The 20,694-nt window shown below is 36.5% G+C and overlaps 1 protein-coding gene across 14 annotated transcripts in view; it reads right to left on the reverse strand.

The window, feature by feature from the left end:
• The window catches only part of LOC126866713 (uncharacterized), a 497,548-nt gene that overhangs the window by 89,463 nt on the left and 387,391 nt on the right, over positions 1-20,694 (reverse strand). For 2 of the 14 annotated variants that reach the window (XR_007690037.1, XR_007690036.1), the window contains exon 7: positions 4,412-4,658. The exons of 9 other annotated variants lie outside the window; for them this stretch is intronic. Coding sequence is in view for 1 of the 5 variants with exons in the window: in XM_050620636.1 (XP_050476593.1) it covers positions 4,533-4,658 (126 nt within the window). In the remaining 4 variants the exon portion in view is untranslated. Of the gene's footprint in view, positions 1-1,401; positions 4,659-20,694 lie in introns of those variants that run through there. 3 more of the 14 variants (XR_007690027.1, XR_007690032.1, XM_050620636.1) reach the window with 3 other exon arrangements.

The raw sequence follows: 20,694 nt of genomic DNA on the forward strand, positions 1-20,694 counted from the left end.
ATAAATTTCAATCCGTCTTCTTTATAATTTTATACGATATAATCTTGCGCATGATTGATATTTGATATAATTTTTGAAATTTCCATTTCCAATATACCTTAATATTAATATTTGTATAAATTTCATTCGAAGCTTCTCAAGTTTGATTCATTGCAAAATTTCTTGTGCATTTCGGCGAAAAAAAAGTATATTACAATGCAAAATTATCATGAAATTTGTAAAAATTAAAGTACTGTTCGTGTAAGCTCATTATTTAGGGTCGCTTAAATTTTATTTTGTACGTGTTACTTTTGATATCAATAAACTGAAGGCGATCGGTGTGATAGAAAAGAACACCGTTCGAAAAATATTTTATTCCCTGCAAAATTTGATTCGCATAAGTATCGTAAGTTTCATTTTGTTTTCAGATATGAATCAATTTGAAGAGGAATGTGCATTACGAGATCATAAATTACCTTTTTGATATTAATCATCAAGTATGTCATTTGACCGCTTAATCATCATTTTAGTTTCTGTATATGCCTGTACCCAGCATTTCTCTGAACTGATCCGTTATTTTCTTTGTTTGTAACAGGCTTTTGATTGGGATATAAGAATCATTTTAAACATACAAGGGAAGGGATTATGGGTCACTAGGCATCGACATACATTGAAAAGGATCCACGTTTTGATAATAGATCGTCTTGTCGTCTCAATGTCTGTCGTGCATTACATATACGTGCATTTTGATTTCGAGCTGTCAGCCATTGGTTTTTTTCTTACACATTACTTACGTAGTAGATGATTCGTATTTTTGTTTCTTTTACGACTAGATTTTAACGATTTAAACGCTCAGTATAGATTTTTCCAAGGCTGTTATGTGTTCCACTTGAAATGTAAATCAATATCACAATAATGTGTATTAAAATAAATGTAATATCGTGATATAATGTGTTTACAAAGAGTGGACAATAGAGATGTTAATCAGACAGAAAAAGACGATTGTTGTTCAACCTGAACTATTCACGCCAAACGTACAGAAAACAGCGCAATCCACACTCTCTCGGCAACGCCACTCGCAACCTCTGTCTCCGCTCAGCTCGCACTCGGCTCCTCGACTCGCACTCTGCTTTTCGACTAACTCTCTGGTCGTTGCCGCATTCTGTTGTCTTTTTCCTAGGCCCACCGCACACGTGTTCTGCAGGCGCTCGTGGCCAGGGTCACGTAGGTCTTTTCCACGAAACTATGCACTTGAAAAGACCGATGACACATTGATGGGCCCGACGACGCCTCGGCTCTCGCGACATTGTTCATAGTTCGCCCGATATTTCTTAGGCCTTTCGTCCACGATACTACATAAATATTCCATTCCGAGAAGTACTTATTTTAAATATTATGCAAACTATGATTATTTATATATATGAAATATTGCAGATGTTTGTCGGAGAGTTTTGATAAATTTAAGTAATTGAAATTTTGATATCAAATTATGATATATTCCGCGAATTTTTCTCGTAAACGGACGTTTACAGAAATTCGTTTGATTATCTAGTTTATAATTTATACATTTAAATCGTAAGTCCGCCATAATTCATTATTAGATTTTTAAATATTAAGATAACGTAGTAAAACTTTTTATAGTTTATATATTCGTATTATATTAGTTTTTGCTATCATTTCATGCACCGTTGCTTATTCTAATAGCGTGATAGATGAATCGATTAATTATATTCCACAATCAATTTAAGCTTTCATAAGCTTTCATGAAGCAAGCGAATGAAAAATAAATAACGTCATAGAATTTATGGTATTTTATTAACTATGTACGCCGAAACTTCTCAGTTTTTCATGTCTATTCATTTTTTTCAATTTATTAAAATTTATTTTTTAATTAAAAATTGAAAAATTTGGTGGAAAGTTAATCTTTTCAGCCGAGTTAATTCATATAACGTTTGTGTCAAGTTATGTTAATACACGAACTCGAATATTTTTCATGAATTATAGCGAATACGATATTTTATTGATTTAACAGTTTTTATAAAAACTATAGTGCATCATATAATTATGTTAGTAGATAAACATATCTTGCTTACATACATACATATGTACTTCGCTACCAAAGGAATATAAGATGAATCGACGTTACGTAGAACAATGGATAATTTTATAATTCCTGAAGATGTAGAGGTTGACTAAAGTGAAATATTTTATTTCAATTTGTTGTAAAAGTACGCACGTGTGTCTGTTTATATCATGTAGGTGCTTTTATATTTATATTGTATATATGTAAATGTGATAATGATGAGATATGTTTATTACGTCAAATTTCTTAAAGAATACATCCTCTTCTTTCTACGTTATTATACAATAACGTAAATGTGTATGATCTATGGTTAGCACTGTTTCACCCAAGATATACAAAGCAGTCATTGCGTTTTAATTGAAGTCGAATGTGAATACAGCACATACATCGTGTAGTTTTTCAACTGATGATGAAAAGAAGTTCGTACAGGATATTATAAGTGAACTGCTTTCTGCACGAAGTAAAGATATTGATAGCAATTTTTCCACTTTCACTAGACGGAAAAATTATGTTTTTATATCAAGTATATGTTTCAAGATAAATAAATTTTAACTCTGTTAGGCATTTTTCTTTTAGGAGTTTAAGAAATATTTTATGTGTATAATGTTACATATCTAAACAATTGATAAATAAAGCATAGATACAACAAAATACAAGGGTATAGAATCATTTGTTTCATAAAATAGAAAAGATTATTCCTGCAGAATTTAAAATTTTACGAAAGTAAAAGACGAGAAGAAATTTGAGAACCATGATAGAAGTGAAAGACAAATCCTTCGTATTGAACTTTTAATGACTTATTCTTTTTCAAATGACTTCCAGTATGAGATTTAAAAAATCGCTATTTAAGTGTTGAATATGCACGAATAAAGCGAAATCAAGTTTGTTAATATCTATCGAGGATACAAAATTACTTGATAAATTAGTGCAAATTAATATCTCGCACTATGATATATCCTCCTATAGTACCGCTAATAATTTTATGGTTGGTACGATATTAAACTTCAATAAACTCTATAGAAAAAATTATAACATAAAATAATGGATACAATAAATTTTTCTCTGTGCAACATCACCATCAACATCATCCTGTGTTACATCGGTTGCGGTTACACCATCGCGTACGACAACGATTATTAATGAGTTAATGATGTTATACCTAAATATCTAGTTCCCACCGTAGTCGAAGCAAAATGTTTCTGTATTACGAAAAAGAGTGTCATCATTCGCAAAGCGATATTTGACGCAGAATAAATATATTCCTCTTACTAAATTGCTACCGTTTGTCCTGTTCGTAGGTAAAGAGAGGTCTCCTTTGTTCAACAAACTCTTATTAAGTTGACAATGCTTAATGACGGCATCGAGTAGCAGAAAGCAGAGTGTTGCATTTTACACTTAATCACTTAAATCATTTTTTTATTTTGATAAGCACATGCACGCGCATACGATATAATTTGCATACAAAGATACACAACACTCGACAACATCTTATAAATCTAACATTTCTCAGGATTTTCTCCATTATGAAGTGCCTTAACAGAAATTTTACACCACGTTTACACAACGTTTACGTATGAAACGTACTGGTGTAATTTTTGTATTTTGTGTTTCAACGTGCAAGCGGCTATTCCGATCGTAATCAGAAACTAAGATGATCAATTTTATTTCTTCCCTATGTTGGAATTAGTTGTTCTTGTAGTACTTGGCGCTCCTGTCGAAATATATCTTTATTTCTTTCTATATTTTGATGAATTTTCACATTAAAGAATCCTTTTGATAATTATCTTATTTTTCAGATCGAAAAGACGAAATTTTAGAATCACAACAAGCAAATAATTTTACATAATTTCATTTTTCATGAATTATCCTCTTCTCTCTTGAAATACTAATAAGTTATTTTATAATTCTAAAAATTCTTTATTCAATAAAAATGCAACAAAAATTAATTTCTGCATTTGTATTGTTATTTATTGTCGCCAAGTAGCAGATCTCTCGTGATACCATAAAATACCACGAAAAATACTATACTAAAAGCATCATTCCAACATACGGAGAATCTTCAAAGGAATGTTCGTTTAATTATATATTTTTTTATAAAATCTATCTTCTGTTCCTTTTCCCCTCACAACTCAATGTCATATTTCCTTACTTTGCATTCACGCATATTTTCTTCGGGCATTCAATTAACAAACATGATTCCAATTAGCGTACACACAAGGTGATGTATAGTTTCTTGTAAATATGTACCGGCTGAATATCATCAGACGAAACGTGCTATAAACACAGATATGTAGATCTTTATAGAGACCGTAAGTGTGAAATAAAACAGAATTTGCGGTAATTAGCCACCATGAATGGAGAAGTGAAAGTCTTGCTCAGGCTTGTTTCTGGTACACCCCCTTCACCAACGTTCACGCTAAGATCCTTTTTACAAGGTCATACGTGGCGAGCGGTGGAGGGGGTCTGGCCGCTATGCTTGGTCCACCTCGTGACAAACTTCCATATAGTCTGGATTATGCATTATATCCTTTATCATGTCCTTTAAGATCGGATAACGGGGAAAGATTGGATACACTTTTGAGCTATTGTATTCCTCCTGTGGGAGACAGAGCATTAGTATTATTAACATAAGGTAGGTCATGGTCTATGACAAAATAGTGAGTAATTGTAAATTGGTAAATGAAAAAATTAAAGAATTCATGACAAAAACAATTTCTGTACACGTTTATTTTTCTCCATGACAGCGAAAGATTGCTCTAGCATTTTTAATTTCTGTTCAATACAATTTAATTTTTTAAACAAAATATTCATAATTATACAGGGTGGTTGGTAACTGGTGGTACAAGCGGAAAGGGGGTGATTTTACGCGAAAAAAGAAGTCGAAAATATGGAATGAAAAACTTTTTTTAATTTTTTTTTTTTTTTTAATTCTTTCATCGAGACAACGATCAAACAGTGAGATCCGTTAAAACGTACCGCACGCGTACCGAGCGAAAATTCACAGTCGATTTTCTCGAAAACAAAGCCTCAAACGAAAAATTGTTATTCTATATTTTCGACTTCTTTTTTCGCGTAGAATCACCTCCTTTCCGCTTGTACCACCAGTTACCAACCACCCTGTATAATAATATGTACAATATACACAATTCCTGAGTGAGTGCATTTATAATCATATCGCAGAAAAACTATACCTATTTAATTATAACCATAAAGACCTCGTGACGAAGGTTTTTATAGAACTGGTTAATTTTCATTTGATAGTTAAAGTATAGATTATTTTTTATAACATTAATTCCACCCTGTTGTGAGTTTGCGTTATTATCTAAGAAGTAAACAAATTTTACAAGTATTGTTTTTATTATCAACCCTCTTAATTGTATTGGATCTGTCATTTGCTTGGTAAGGAAAAGTTCGATAATTTCAATTTGGAAAGAATTAATGAACATCGTGATTATATTTTTATATCTAGAATAACTATTAGATTATTATCAATGTTATCACATTGAATATTTTATTTTATATTATAAAGTGAAAAGGCAGATAAAGAGGCCCTTTACCACTATGTGATAACTAAATTTATATAAGAAATTTATATAAGAAACCTTTCATATGGTTCATAATATTATAATATTGTGGATGTTTATGCATTAGAATCAGTGTAAATATATTAAAAATTGAACAAGGATAGGTACATGAGGTTGCTAATGACCGTGGAAAGCAACATTAAAACGAGAAAAACAAAAAGTAGAGAAAAACAAAAGTCATGAGTTAGAGGTCAATTCAAATCATGTTTCCTTGCGTCATGACGTCATGGGAGGGCCCTTTACAGCCTCAGTTCGATGGACCGTACAAGGTCATCAAACGCCTCAAAAAAAATTACATTATTAGAATAAACGATCGCGACGTAACGGTTTCCATAGATCGTTTAAAACCGGCGTTCGGCGTCCCAGATGATAGTGAAGAAAAGACCGCCGAACCTCGGGACATACTTATTCCGGTGAAGCAAGAGAATGCGCGCGAGGAAAACAGCGTAGACAACGGTAGAACATCGGAAGAAAACACTAGAAATAGGTATGTTACGATGTATGGACGTAGAGTTCGTTTTCCCGACCGATTCCAGGCAGGTCTCGATTAGGCGTCTTAATATGTCGGATAGGCGTAAAAATTGTAAAATAGCGACGACAAACTCGACGAAGAGAAACTCCGTAGATACTCTAAAAAAATTTTTTTAACGTAAACGTTATCACTGGAAGGGGGGTAATGTAGCCGCACGCGAGTAGGACAAATTCAAATCCTGTTGTTGTTTTGTTTCGGAGTATCATTACCGTTAGATCATAGGTATTGCAAGAAGTAATGAACTCTGAGCAAAATAATGTCGCCGCTACTTTCAACCGTCAAACGCAGTCGAGTTCAAACTTTTCGACTGTCCCCCGACCAGTATAAAAAAACAAATGAAATGACGAGCAAAGAAGTTCAGCAATCACAGTATAAGCATACAGACGCATCAGACGTATATACGGAGTTTCTTGAGACTGCGCGTTTTTATTTTCGCGAAAGTTATTGTATCTGGACTTGTGCTTAGTGTGTCAATTAATTTTATAGACAATATATTTATTTTAAATAAATTGCTCACAAACAGTAACCTGTATTTCGTGATGTCTGATAAGATCAATCCTCTACATATCGTCTGGCTTCGGGGCCAGTTGATGTATTACTTGTCGAAGATGCCGGCCTCTTCGTGAGATCGAGATCTCTCATTTCTCTTAGCAATTGGTCCTTGGTCTTGATATCCTTTTCAAGTGCTATTTGTTTAATGCGCTGATCTCGTGCGCTCAAGTGACAAAGAATGATAGCGATGATTACTTCTTCCTTAGTTACATTTTGCCACTTCGCCTCCAGGAGGGAGCGGAGACGAATTAAGTAAGCTGCCATGTTTTCGCCCTTCTGTGGTTTTTCTCTGGATATACTCATTAATGTCGAGGTTGCTGTTTCTTTACCACCAAAACGCGTAGTAAAAAGTTCCATAAACATCGGCCAGGTAAGCGCTTTGCCATTCACAATCTGCGTAAACCAATACGCTGCAGAACCTTTTAGAGCATTTTTTAAAGCAGAAATTAGCGCGCTGTCTTGTAGAGGGTTGTCCTTCATAAGCTGATTAGCAGCTGCGCACCATGCGGCTGGATCAGCGCCCGCGATTTCGGGGTCAAAATGTGGTAGCATTAGATTTATAGATTTCGCACTCTGTATCCACGCCAGCGTGTGAATAAAATCGCGCACCATAATCATATGCTCTTGCAATGTTATAACCGGCACTGGTCCCTCTTCTGATGTCGGGTTGGCGTTGGGATTAGAGCTATGGGCGCTTGATGAATCTCCACTGGAACTAGCCATCGTTGTGTTACAATGAAGATAGAGTTTATTAACACAAGTATGGACACAACCGATTTGACAACTAACTGCTAAGTTAGACAGTCTAAGTTGGACTATATGTTAAGACGTGAAATATTCACGGATCGCAAAGACGTCACTTAACTCGTTGATGAGAGCGTACGAGAGAGAGTGTCCCTGCGTCACGGTGACCCTGAAAAGGAAAACTACGATGGGGTGTGTCCAAGGGCACGAAATCGTCGGATTGGTGGAGAAAAATCGTCGTTCGGAAAGTGAGGGAAGTTGTCATTGCTGCTAATTGGTCAATTTCCATTGTGGTGGTTAGAGGAGGGTGCTAGCCGCTCTTGAGTGAAAGTTGCTAGTGGGAAGCGTCGTTTGTGAGAAAAATAGATTTCCCCTACCTCCCCGTAGTCAGAACAAAGACTATTTGTTTGTTTGAAAGACCAGTTAATTAAATCTTAAGATTTGTTTGGGCTAGCTAAACATGTATTATAGACAGAAATCGTTGGAGTCTTTACTGTCAAGCGCCGCTACAACTCTTTCTTCTTAATTCTTACTTTCTCTTTATGGGGGGGGGGGGTAAGGTTAATTCGTACAAAATAGGGCATGTTTTTATGAATTATTTGTGACGACACAGTTAAAATCTCTTTATTAAAACCAATGGTGCATTAACTTATGACATTCGAATAATATTGTATAAAATTTTCACGGAGAAATATTAAAAAATACGGCAATGGCAGCAATTATAAGGACGTGTCTCGGAAAAAAGTAGAATTGCTCATAACTTGGTGCTGGATCATCTGAAGTAAAGAAATCAGGTAGGTAACAGTTTCGCCCAGGTAACGCTAGGAGGGTTTTTCGAAATTTCAATTTTTCACTTTTTTGGAACACTTTGAGTTAGCCGATTTTGCGAAAATTTGCGGCTAATTTTCCCTTCAAAGTGCTCCAAAAAAGTGAAAAATTGAAATTTCGAAAAACCCTCCTAGCGTTACTTGGGCGAAACTGTTACCTAACGAATGAACTTTAACTTTTTGATTTCAGATGATCCAGCACCAAGTTATGAGGGGCACGGCAATTATACTTTTTTCCGAGACACGTCCGAATAATTGCTGTCATTGCCGTATTTTTTAATATTTCTCCGTGAAAATTTTACGGGAAAATCTAACGGGAACGAGTGCATTCAGTGCGGCCAGGGCGTTGGCAGTCACACCCGATCTGGACTTCATTGTCAGCACCTTACAGATGCTTGACACCTTTGACGCGGTTATATTCAATTCTTACATCAATGATTTAGAAATTAATAATCTGTTTAATCTGAATGCTTCCTGCATTATTGGTATCAGATACAAAAAAACATATACAGCACTTTTGACTTTTTATAGGAAATAAATATTGATTATTTGTCATATATCACGGTTACAAGACTTGATACCTATGATAACCTGAATAGTGATAGTGTTTAAATTGATAGTGTATTCAAGGAACTACTCTTGATGTTTAACGAACAACAATTTATTAACAAACATAACATATAACATAACAATTAACATGTGATCAACAAATAATCTCCATCCTGGAATTAACTATCGCTGTGGTATAAGGAAGATAGGGTTTATTCCGCTACCAACCTTCCGAGATTTCGGTAAAATTGGTTTGTTTTTTTGTAACATTTTTTATCCTACGATGATCCAATTCTACGGGGTTCCGCGAAAAGAAGTCTACGTGGGCCATTTTTTTGCCTTCTCGAAACATAATGACAAAGGTAAAAGTTTGTAGGTAAGCCCACCACCTGTGAACCTTTTCAATTAAATATACTCTACTAATGCTTTCCTTCAGGGAACTACAATCAGTGACGACAAGAAATTGTCGTCCACGTAGATAGTGCCGAAAATGTTTGACGGCGTTTACAACCGCCAACGTCTCTAATTCATACGAGGAATACATAGATTCCTCAGGGCTAGTTCTTTTACTGCAATATTCTATCACTCTATTTGTACCTTTAACTTTGTGCATCAAAATGGCCCCATATCCCTTCGAACTAGCGTCAGTATGTAGTTCGATCGGGTATTTGGGATCGAATGTTATTAACGCCGACGCGCCAGTCAGGACGGAAATTACTTTTTGCCATATTTTTTCATGCTTTTCCGTCCAAGTTATGTTTTTATTATTCGAAATAAGGTCATACAGGGGTTTCATTATCCGTTTATATTTAGGGATGAAATCTTGAAAGTAAGAGACTAAAACTATGAACTGCTTCAGCTGTGCGACGGTCGTTGGCGCGGGTAAAAAATTCAAGGCTTGTGTTTTACCCAGGCTGGGACGAACTTCTCCGTTACCAATTACATATCCGCAATAGTGTAACGACGTCTTTAGAAAAGAGCATTTAAAAAAACTAAAAGAAAATCCGGCTTTTACGAGGATACTTAATACGGTGTCCAATCTTTCTAAAGCTTGATCTATCGAGTCGGCAATGATTAAGACTTCATCAAAGTAAACAACAACGTATGAATAAGCGAGGTCGCCTAAGGCATTGAGGATGGCCCTCTGAAAAACGGACGATGCATTTTTCAATCCAAACGGCATCATCATGTACTCATATTGTCCGTCGAGCGTAACGAACGCTGTATACTGCATCGAATTAGGATGAATGGGAATTTGGTGAGACCCTCCGGCCATATCTAGGGTAATAAAGTATCTCGCCTTCTGCAGCCTCGCGATCTGATCCGCTTCAAGAGGGAGATGGTACTGATCCGCGACCGTATTTCTATTTAGTTCTCGAAAATCTACACACAATCTATCTGAGCCGTCCACTTTCGTCACGAATAACATAGGGCTCGCGAATGGTGAACTACTAGGCCTTATAATTTTAGCTTCAATTAGTTCGTTTATCCTTTCACGCACAATTCTCCACCCTTCCTCGCTAAGATTATAAGGGTTTCTTTGGACGGTAATGTTAGAATCTATTAAACTTATTTCTAACTCCTCCGTACTTATGCGAATACGCGAGGACCTCGCAATGGACGAATCTTTCAATTTTTTGAGAATAGAAATTAATCGATCTTTATCATTACCGATTACATCTGTGTCGACCTCGTTAATATCGATCTCGTCGTCCGCGGTTTTGCTACAGTCATTAATTGTCTTTGACTTATAAATAACGAGGCTGTTTCGCGTAATATTTACGTCAACACCTTGACTTAAAATTTCACGACCAATGATGATATCGTATCTTAAGTAGGTATCAAGAAGTACATGAAAAGTTTTCTCTAATTCAAAACCGTTAATACATACAGTGGACAATATCTGAGATGTACTTTCAACACAAGTATTTCCTATTCCTCGCATTACTAGTATATTAGTAGCTTTTTTGCCAGAAAATTTCGGGGCTACAGACTCTTTAATTAATGAGCATTCGGCTCCAGAATCGAAATGGAATGAGAACGACTCACCCAGGTGACTTAATTTACCAGTAGGAAACTCCACCATTCAGGTGTCGGCTCGATGTTCGTTATTGGAATCATAGTTTTTTTCCCCCAGTAACGGACAATTAAGCGAGATATGATCTACCCTACGACACTTGAAGCACAACATCCTGACCGATGTAGCTGGTTCGCTTCTTTCTAGACGCCGCCATTTCCATTTCCATTTCTCGGTCTTTACTCTCTCACAGTAAAAGCACTTATTCCGCGAGTCAGGTAGCCTGTATCATTTGGCTTCGGGACCAATTGATGTATTATTTAGAAATTCGTCCTCGGTCTCGATATCTTTTCAAGTGCTATTCGTTCAGTGGGCTGATCTTGTGCGCTCACTTGACAATGAATCATAGCGTTAAGTATTTCTTCTTTAGTTAAATTTTCACACTTCGCCTGCACGTGGGAGCGGAGAGGAGCGATGTAAGCTGCCATGTTTTCGTCCTTCTGTGGTTTTTCTCTGGATATACTCATTACCGCCGAGGTTGCTGTTTCTTTACCACCAAAACGCGTAGTAAAAAGTTCCATAAACGTCGGCCAGGTAAGCTCTTCGCCATTCACTATCTGCGTAAACCAATGCGCTGCAGAACCTTTTAGAGCATTTTTTAAAGCAGAAATTGGCGCGCTGTCTTGTAGAGGGTTGTCCTTCATAAGCTGATTAGCAGCTGCGCACCATGCGGCTGGATCAGCGCCCGCGATTTCGGGGTCAAAATGTGGTAGCATTAGATTTATAGATTTCGCACTCTGTATCCACGCCAGCGTGTGAATAAAATCGCGCACCATAATCATATGCTCTTGCAATGTTATAACCGGCACTGGTCCCTCTTCTGATGTCGGGTTGGCGTTGGGATTAGAGCTATGGGCGCTTGATGAATCTCCACTGGAACTAGCCATCGTTGTGTTACAATGAAGATAGAGTTTATTAACACAAGTATGGACACAACCGATTTGACAACTAACTGCTAAGTTAGACAGTCTAAGTTGGACTATATGTTAAGACGTGAAATATTCACGGATCGCAAAGACGTCACTTAACTCGTTGATGAGAGCGTACGAGAGAGAGTGTCCCTCCGTCACGGTGACCCTGAAAAGGAAAACTACGATGGGGTGTGTCCAAGGGCACGAAATCGTCGGATTGGTGGAGAAAAATCGTCGTTCGGAAAGTGAGGGAAGTTGTCATTGCTGCTAATTGGTCAATTTCCATTGTGGTGGTTAGAGGAGGGTGCTAGCCGCTCTTGAGTGAAAGTTGCTAGTGGGAAGCGTCGTTTGTGAGAAAAATAGATTTCCCCTACCTCCCCGTAGTCAGAACAAAGACTATTTGTTTGTTTGAAAGACCAGTTAATTAAATCTTAAGATTTGTTTGGGCTAGCTAAACATGTATTATAGACAGAAATCGTTGGAGTCTTTACTGTCAAGCGCCGCTACAACTCTTTCTTCTTAATTCTTACTTTCTCTTTATGGGGGGGGGGGGGGGTAAGGTTAATTCGTACAAAATAGGGCATGTTTTTATGAATTATTTGTGACGACACAGTTAAAATCTCTTTATTAAAACCAATGGTGCATTAACTTATGACATTCGAATAATATTGTATAAAATTTTCACGGAGAAATATTAAAAAATACGGCAATGGCAGCAATTATAAGGACGTGTCTCGGAAAAAGTAGAGTTGCTCATAACTTGGAGCTGGATCATCTGAAGTAAAAAGATCAGGTAGGTAACAGTTTCGCCCAAGTAACGCTAGGAGGGTTTTTCGAAATTTCAATTTTTCACTTTTTTGGAGCACTTTGAGTTAGCCGATTTTGCGAAAATTTGCGGCTAATTTTCCATTCAAAGTGTTCCAAAAAAGTGAAAAATTGAAATTTCGAAAAACTCTCCTAGCGTTACCTGGAGAAAACTATTACCTAACGAATGAACTTTGCTTTTTGATTTCGGATGATCCAGCACCAAGTTATGAGGGGCACGGCAATTATACCTTTTTCCGATACACGTCCTAATAATTGCTGCCATTGCCGTATTTTTTAATATTTTTCCGTGAAAATTTTATACAATATTCTTCGAATGTCATACTTTAATGTACTATTGGTTTTAATAAAGAGAATTTTAACTGTGTCGTCACAAATAATTCACAAAAACATGCCTTTTTTTGTATGAATTAACCTTACCCCCCTTAAAAAAAAATAATTTTTTTCCATTTTTTCCACATTTTATGTCCTAAACAGGCGCATTAAGATAAAATCAAATGTCACTCGTTGACACGTTTCGACTAGCGTCTAATCCGTCGCTTGTTTAGCTTTGGTTTTTGCGAGCAGATTATTTCGAAGAGAGGCTACGCAGAAACGAGTAGACATTTTGAAGCAAGAACATGGCATCGGTGAATTGGCGTTATGCTGTCCCATCGCGAAATCGTGAGGGCTGTCATCCAGAATTGGTCCTCTGTTGCACCTTCCAGAGTTTGGATATGGATATTGAATTTCACAGCGGAACCTCTACGTGATGCTTCTATCTTTGACGCTGCACCCTGCTTGCTCGACAAATAGAGGACACAAAGAGAAACTCTTAGGTCCTCATTTTTTTTCTTCTTCTTCTTTTTGCATATTTAATGAACTTTTATCTTTACTTAAGGATAAATATTAAATATGGTGGGAATGGAATACCATGCATATTTTATTACGTTTTATGCTTTCGTTTTATCAGGGAATAATAGTCGCACAATGTTTTTTGTTTTATATTAGTTTATTGAATTGTGCACGAACATAATAATAGGAATAGAACGAAATGGATCATACCTAATTCAATAAAATAATATTTTTATTTATTATTGCTTAGTCCGTGCCTTTCGGCTTTGGACGAACTTTCGGTTTTACATCTCTTATGTCCATTTCTCTTCTTATATGTCTACCTCCCTTCTTGTCCACTCTATTCTATTGCACTCCCTTAATTATTCTATCTCTAAAAACTAAAACGAGAAACTACAAATTAACAACTAATGACTAAAAACTATTGCAACTTTGGGCTTTAGCCTTCTTGCTGTGCTTCCTTCCTGTCGTATGCCCTTCTCTTCTCTATTATTGCTTTCAGTTCTGTTAAACCTTCTCTAATCTCATTTACCGTTTTTCCTATGTCCTTTGTTCCTCCCGTTATTTCGCATTCTTCTATTACATGTCTCAGGTCTTCTTCTTTCCTTCTACATAGTCTGCATCTTTTTTCTCCATCTTCTTTGCAGTATTCCCTTGCTTTATAAAATAATATAAAACAGAAATTGTTGTTCATCTATGATCACTTTATCAAACGAAAGAAACTTTTCGGACAACCTAATGCATGTGTCGGTGTAGCGTTGTGGATAGGGTTGTGGGTGTTCGATGAATCTTTATTGAAATTAGCCATCGTTATGGTATAACAAAGGTACGGTTTATTAACACAAGTATGGATACCACAGACTTGACAATCAACCACGGCGATTAGGCGCTCGCTACACTAGTGACAATGGCCTTAGGTTCGATAACGAATCCGCGGTCAGCGGGATGATAGATGTACGTGCTCACAAAATCTAAGTCTCACTCTTTGTTAATAAAACGCTTAATATTTAGTGATCGTAAGGCGTTACTCTTTTCGTGGATGAGATCGCAAGAGGGAGCGACTTTCCGTGCCGATGATGCCACAGAGGAAAACTATATGGGGTGTGTCTAAGGACACGAGATCCTCGGATTCGTGGAGGAAAGCCTTCGTTCGGAAGGTGAGGGAAATTGACGTTGCTGCCAATTGGTCAATCTCCATATCGGTGATTAGAAAAAGATGCTAGCCGCTCTCGAGGGAAAGCTGCACATGTACTGCGGAAACGCATCGACATCTGGCAATCATCTTACTCGAAGAATAGGGTCAAGCTCACTATCACAAGTCTCGAACAACTACAATCGAATTGAATAACTACAATTGTTTAATTACAGCTATGGTAGACTCTAGATTACAATTGATTGCGGGATTATCCAAAATTCCAAAGGCTCCGGTGTTCTTTCATCTCCGACATATGTTTAATTACATTTTTTTGTATTTCTATAATATATTCCTTTGCTACTGTTTTATATGTATTTAAATGAATATATTTTTTATTTTTTTAGACATGCTTCGTTATATTAGTTACTCCAATGCTAATCCTCTCTAGTAAATTTGTTTACATTTAGATTGGAAGCAGAATGTTGGAAATCATATACAACGAACAATGTAAAATAATTTATACGTATTTTACATACAATATTGTGCATTTTAATTACTATTTGTGAAATATATTAAAATATTATTAGAAAAAAATATTGCAACAAGTTTATTGCGACGGACAACATTTCAAACAAGGATATTTAGAAATACATAAATTATACTTTTTATCGTGTATCTAGTATAAGCATAATATGTACTTCATTTATATCTATTGTAGAAAAAAGTATTAAATTATTCTAATTCAAATATATTTTTCATACTCAATTACTTGAAACTTAACTCAATTACTTGAAATATTTTCATTTTTCTAAACTCAATTTTTATATAATAATCTACGTTAATAAAAAATGGTAAAATTTATTAAACATTGCAAATTGCTAATGTCTCGTTGAATAAAAGTAATCATATAACGGATAAATTCCCATGACCATTCGTTGAAGAAGATTATTGTTCGGATTTATGGCATGAGTTTACGTCGACATTACGCTACCCTCCATATTGGCATGCAGCCAAATTCACGAACCCAAATTATATTGTCCTAATGCTCGTAAATGCAAGCACAGATTAACTACGCAAATACGTTAAACGGGTGGTATAAAATGTAGGGATAAACTGTATCCTTCAGGACTCTTTTATTTACAAACTTTATTTATTTTCCATATAATCCATAGCTTCATTCATTTTAACAGTATACAATTAAGCAACATTAAATAAATCAATCAAATAAACTATAGAAAATAGAAAATTTATGAAGACAATTATGATTTATGACACCAGCTTTCAGAAACTAGATATTATCTCTGAGTCGAGATATTAGCACTTAGGACGGTTCTAGTAATGTTAACAATGCCTCTAATTTTCCATTTCCATTGTGTTCTCAATAGTCGAACGTGTCGCAAACACGGATACTTCCGATTGTTAAGGTAGCTAATTCTAGCGATCTGACCGGTCGAAAGTTACCCCGAGGAATTTCTGTCACGTCCGAATAATTGCTGCCATTGCCGTATTTTGTAATATTTCTCCGTGAAAATTTTATACAATATTCTTCGAATGCCATACTTTAATGCACTATTGGTTTTAATAAAGAGATTTTAACTGTGTCGTCATAAATAATTCACAAAAACATGCCTTATTTGTGTACTAATTAACCTTAGCCCCCCCTTAAATATTGTCCTACAGACAATAGATTACCTGCCGGGAGAGCTTTAAATGCCTTTAAGGGTCCACCTTGGCGATCCTTCTCTATTGTATAACTAAGAAGCTTTATTCACTCTCTTGTCCTATCGCATTTTATGGCATCCAACATAAACATACATCGACACACATTTTTGCTTCTGACGAAAACGTTTACCTTCTGAATATGCAATATGCAAATAGCGCAATAAGCAAAAAATAAACCATTTGTCTTTCTAATGCTAACACTGATATAAAAACCAACTCTAATATATAGAATCAAAATGAATGTAACAACCATATAGGTTGATATTTAAAAATTAATAATTAATAAATTAATAATTAATAGATATACCTCATCTTTCTTTTAATCCTTCCAAGATCAAATCTCTTTTATTCTATAAAAGAAATTCTTCCTTCATCACTCATTAATGGTACTCATATTCATAAATATTATAAAGAAGTCACAATGCACTGAGATCAGTTTCACTGATAATAAATACATTTATTGTTCTATTAATTAATAACTTACTAAAGCACAATGTTATACATACAGCATCGATAAATTTTCTAACATCTTTATTTATACTTCTCTAAGTAATTGTTTGTTAATATTTTTTAGCAGGCACGAATCTCATGGGCAAATTCACACAGAGTGTCCGGAGAATCGTTCAGGATGTAAAGGATGAAGGAACATCAAGTAAGTTGCTGTAAAACATTATATACATAGTATTTTTAAAAGAATATATAGATGTATATATGTACATATAGATTTGTAAATTATCATTTGTAATTGATTTCTAAGAACTATATAATTTATTTCAATAATTCACTGTATTTTACTGTAGAATAAATCTATTGTGCTAAATCTATTTGTACTAAATTTAGCAAATTATAAAATGTTCTCTCACATGACAATTTATTTAATCACAATTATTTATATTTAATCATGACTATCTAGTCAAAATCAATTCGACTATTACTTAATCCTTTAACAGTGTAACTCAAAGAAGATTTAAAGCTATGAATTTCATTATTATATCTGCTATTTTCATCATATTTTCCTTCCGTTTGTATCTCTCAAAATATCTTTTTTCAAATTATGAACTACTTTATTCTTGAAAAGTATAGAATATACAAAAAAGAATATTATTCCTAAAGGTACCGCTGACCGACCGAGATGAAATTTGGTGAGCATCGTTGAACGAGGCAATAGATCTGAAATATTTTTTTTTTTTATTTAGTTGTTCACATTCACGATTTGTCCGATTTGGACATTTGGTAGAATTTTTTGGCTGTATCTGAAATATGAAATTTAAACTTCGGGAAATCATGCGTTTGGAAGATATAAGCCCCTATATATATATGTCGGGTCGGCACTGGGAATGGGGTTGTGGGCGTCAAATGAATCTTCTCGAGGATTAGCCATTGATACGGTACACACAGGCGTAGTTTATTACAATGATAGAATTATTACAGTCTTAACAATTGATCACGGCGGTTCGGCACTCGCGACACTAGTGACGATGCTCTCGGGCTCAATAACGAATCCGCGGTCAACGGGATGACAACAGAACGTAGTCACAAAGTCTAAGTCTGAGAATGATCACTGATCGCGAAGGCGTTACTCTTGGATCGATGAGATCGCGAGCGAGAATGCCTTTCCCGTCCCGATGATGCCACACAGGAAAACTATAACGGGGTGTGTCTAAGGATACGAGATCATCGGATTCGTCGAGAAAAGCCTTCGTTCAGAAAGTGTTGCTGCTAATTGGTTAATCTCCATATCGGTGGTTAGAAAAGGATGCTAGCCGCCCTCGAGGGAAAGTTGCTAGTGGGAGACGCCGCTCGTTGAAAAATATGTCTCCCCTATCTTCCCGTAGTTGGGACAAAGACTGTTTGTCTGTTTGAAGGACTTTAGTTAACTAAACCTTAAGATTTATAACGGGCCCTCGGGCTAGCCGAACATGTACTGCGGAGACGCATCGACATCTGGCAATCATCTTACTCGAAGAATAGGGTCTGCACGTGGCGAGCCACGGGACAGAAACCGTTGGAATGTTTACTGTCGCGTGTCGCCACAAATATTTCTTTTAAGGAGAGCTATAGAATTACTTCATACCTCTGTCAGGCAAAGCGTTCATCCCGTGACCGCGGCTACGTTCGGCGACTGACTGTCGCCTCGAGCCCAAGCTCATTATCACAATTCTCGAATAATTACAATCGGGTTGAATAACTACAATTGTTCAATTACAGCTATAGTAGACTCTAGGTTACAATGTTGCGGGGTTATCCAAAATTCCAAAGGCTCCGGTGTTCTTTCATCTCCGACATATATTATATTTAACAGATCTTCCGTTCGATGTTTTAGGCGAAATTACTCATCCTAACTTAATCTAATCTGCCTTACTCATCTCTTATTCGCGTGCACTTTATCACGTCTCGTTATAACGGATCTCTGTAAATCGTTGTCTCGATGGAAAAATTAAAAAAAAAAAAAGATTAAAAAAAAATTTTCATTCTATATTTTCGACTTCTTTTTTCGCGTCATACAATCCGGTTGTGTTTGTTCGAGATTAATGATAATGAGCCCAGAGTCGAGGCGACAACCAGTCACCGAAGGGATGAACGCTTTGTCTAACAAAGGTATAGGCTAATAAAGTCTAATAACGGTATAGGGTAAATAGGCTCTCCTTAAAGAGAAAGTAAGAATTAAGAAGAAATAGTTGTAACGGCACTTGACAGAAGGTCTTTCAAACAAACAAATAGTCTTTGTTCTGACTACGGAAAGGTAGGGAAAATCTATTTTTCTCACAAACGACGCTTCCCACTAGCAACTTTCACTCAAGAGCGGCTAGCACCCTCCTCTAACCACCACAATGGAAATTGACCAATTAGCAGCAATGACAACTTCCCTCACTTTCCGAACGACGATTTTTCTCCACCAATCCGACGATTTCGTGCCCTTGGACACACCCCATCGTAGTTTTCCTTTTCAGGGTCACCGTGACGGAGGGACACTCTCTCTCGTACGCTCTCATCAACGAGTTAAGTGACGTCTTTGCGATCCGTGAATATTTCACGTCTTAACATATAGTCCAACTTAGACTGTCTAACTTAGCAGTTAGTTGTCAAATCGGTTGTGTCCATACTTGTGTTAATAAACTCTATCTTCATTGTAACACAACGATGGCTAGTTCCAGTGGAGATTCATCAAGCGCCCATAGCTCTAATCCCAACGCCAACCCGACATCAGAAGAGGGACCAGTGCCGGTTATAACATTGCAAGAGCATATGATTATGGTGTGCGATTTTATTCACACGCTGGCGTGGATACAGAGTGCGAAATCTATAAATCTAATGCTACCACATTTTGACCCCGAAATCGCGGGCGCTGATCCAGCCGCATGGTGCGCAGCTGCTAATCAGCTTATGAAGGACAACCCTCTACAAGACAGCGCGCTAATTTCTGCTTTAAAAAATGCTCTAAAAGGTTCTGCAGCGCATTGGTTTACGCAGATAGTGAATGGCGAAGAGCTTACCTGGCCGACGTTTATGGAACTTTTTACTACGCGTTTTGGTGGTAAAGAAACAGCAACCTAGGCGCTAATGACAATATCCAGAGAAAAACCACAGAAGGACGAAAACATGGCAGCTTACATCGCTCCTCTCCGCTCCCACGTGCAGGCGAAGTGTGAAAATTTATCTAAAGAAGAATTACTCAACGCTAAGATTCATTGTCAAGTGAGCGCACAAGATCAGCCCATTGAACAAATAGCACTTGAAAAGGATATCGAGACCGAGGACGAATGTCTAAATAATACATCAATTGGTCCCGAAGCCAAACGATGCAGGCTACCTGACTCGCGGAATAAGTGCTTTTACTGTGGGAGAGTAAAGACCGAGAAATGGAAATGGAAATGGCGGCGTCTAGAAAGAAGCGAACCAGCTACATCGGCCAGGATGTTGTGCTTCAAGTGTCGTAGGGTAGATCATATCTCGCTTAATTGTCCGTTACTGGGGGAAAAAAACTATGATTCCAATAACGAACATCGAGCCGACACCTGAATGGTGGAGTTTCCTACTGGTAAATTAAGTTACCTGAGTGAGTCGTTCTCATTCCATTTCGATTGTAGAGCCGAATGCTCATTAATTAAAGAGTCTGTAGCCCCGAAATTATCTGGCAAAAAAGCTACTAATATAGTAGCAATGCGAGGAATAGGAAATACTTGTGTTGAAAGTACATCTCAGATATTGTCCACTGTATGTATTAACGGTTTTGAATTAGAGATAACTTTTCATGTACTTCTTGATACCTACTTAAGATACGATATCATCATTGGTCGTGAAATTTTAAGTCAAGGTGTTGACGTAAATATTACGCGAAA

The sequence above is a fragment of the Bombus huntii genome, chromosome 1 (genome assembly GCF_024542735.1).
Source record: "Bombus huntii isolate Logan2020A chromosome 1, iyBomHunt1.1, whole genome shotgun sequence".
Lineage (NCBI taxonomy): Eukaryota > Metazoa > Arthropoda > Insecta > Hymenoptera > Apidae > Bombus > Bombus huntii.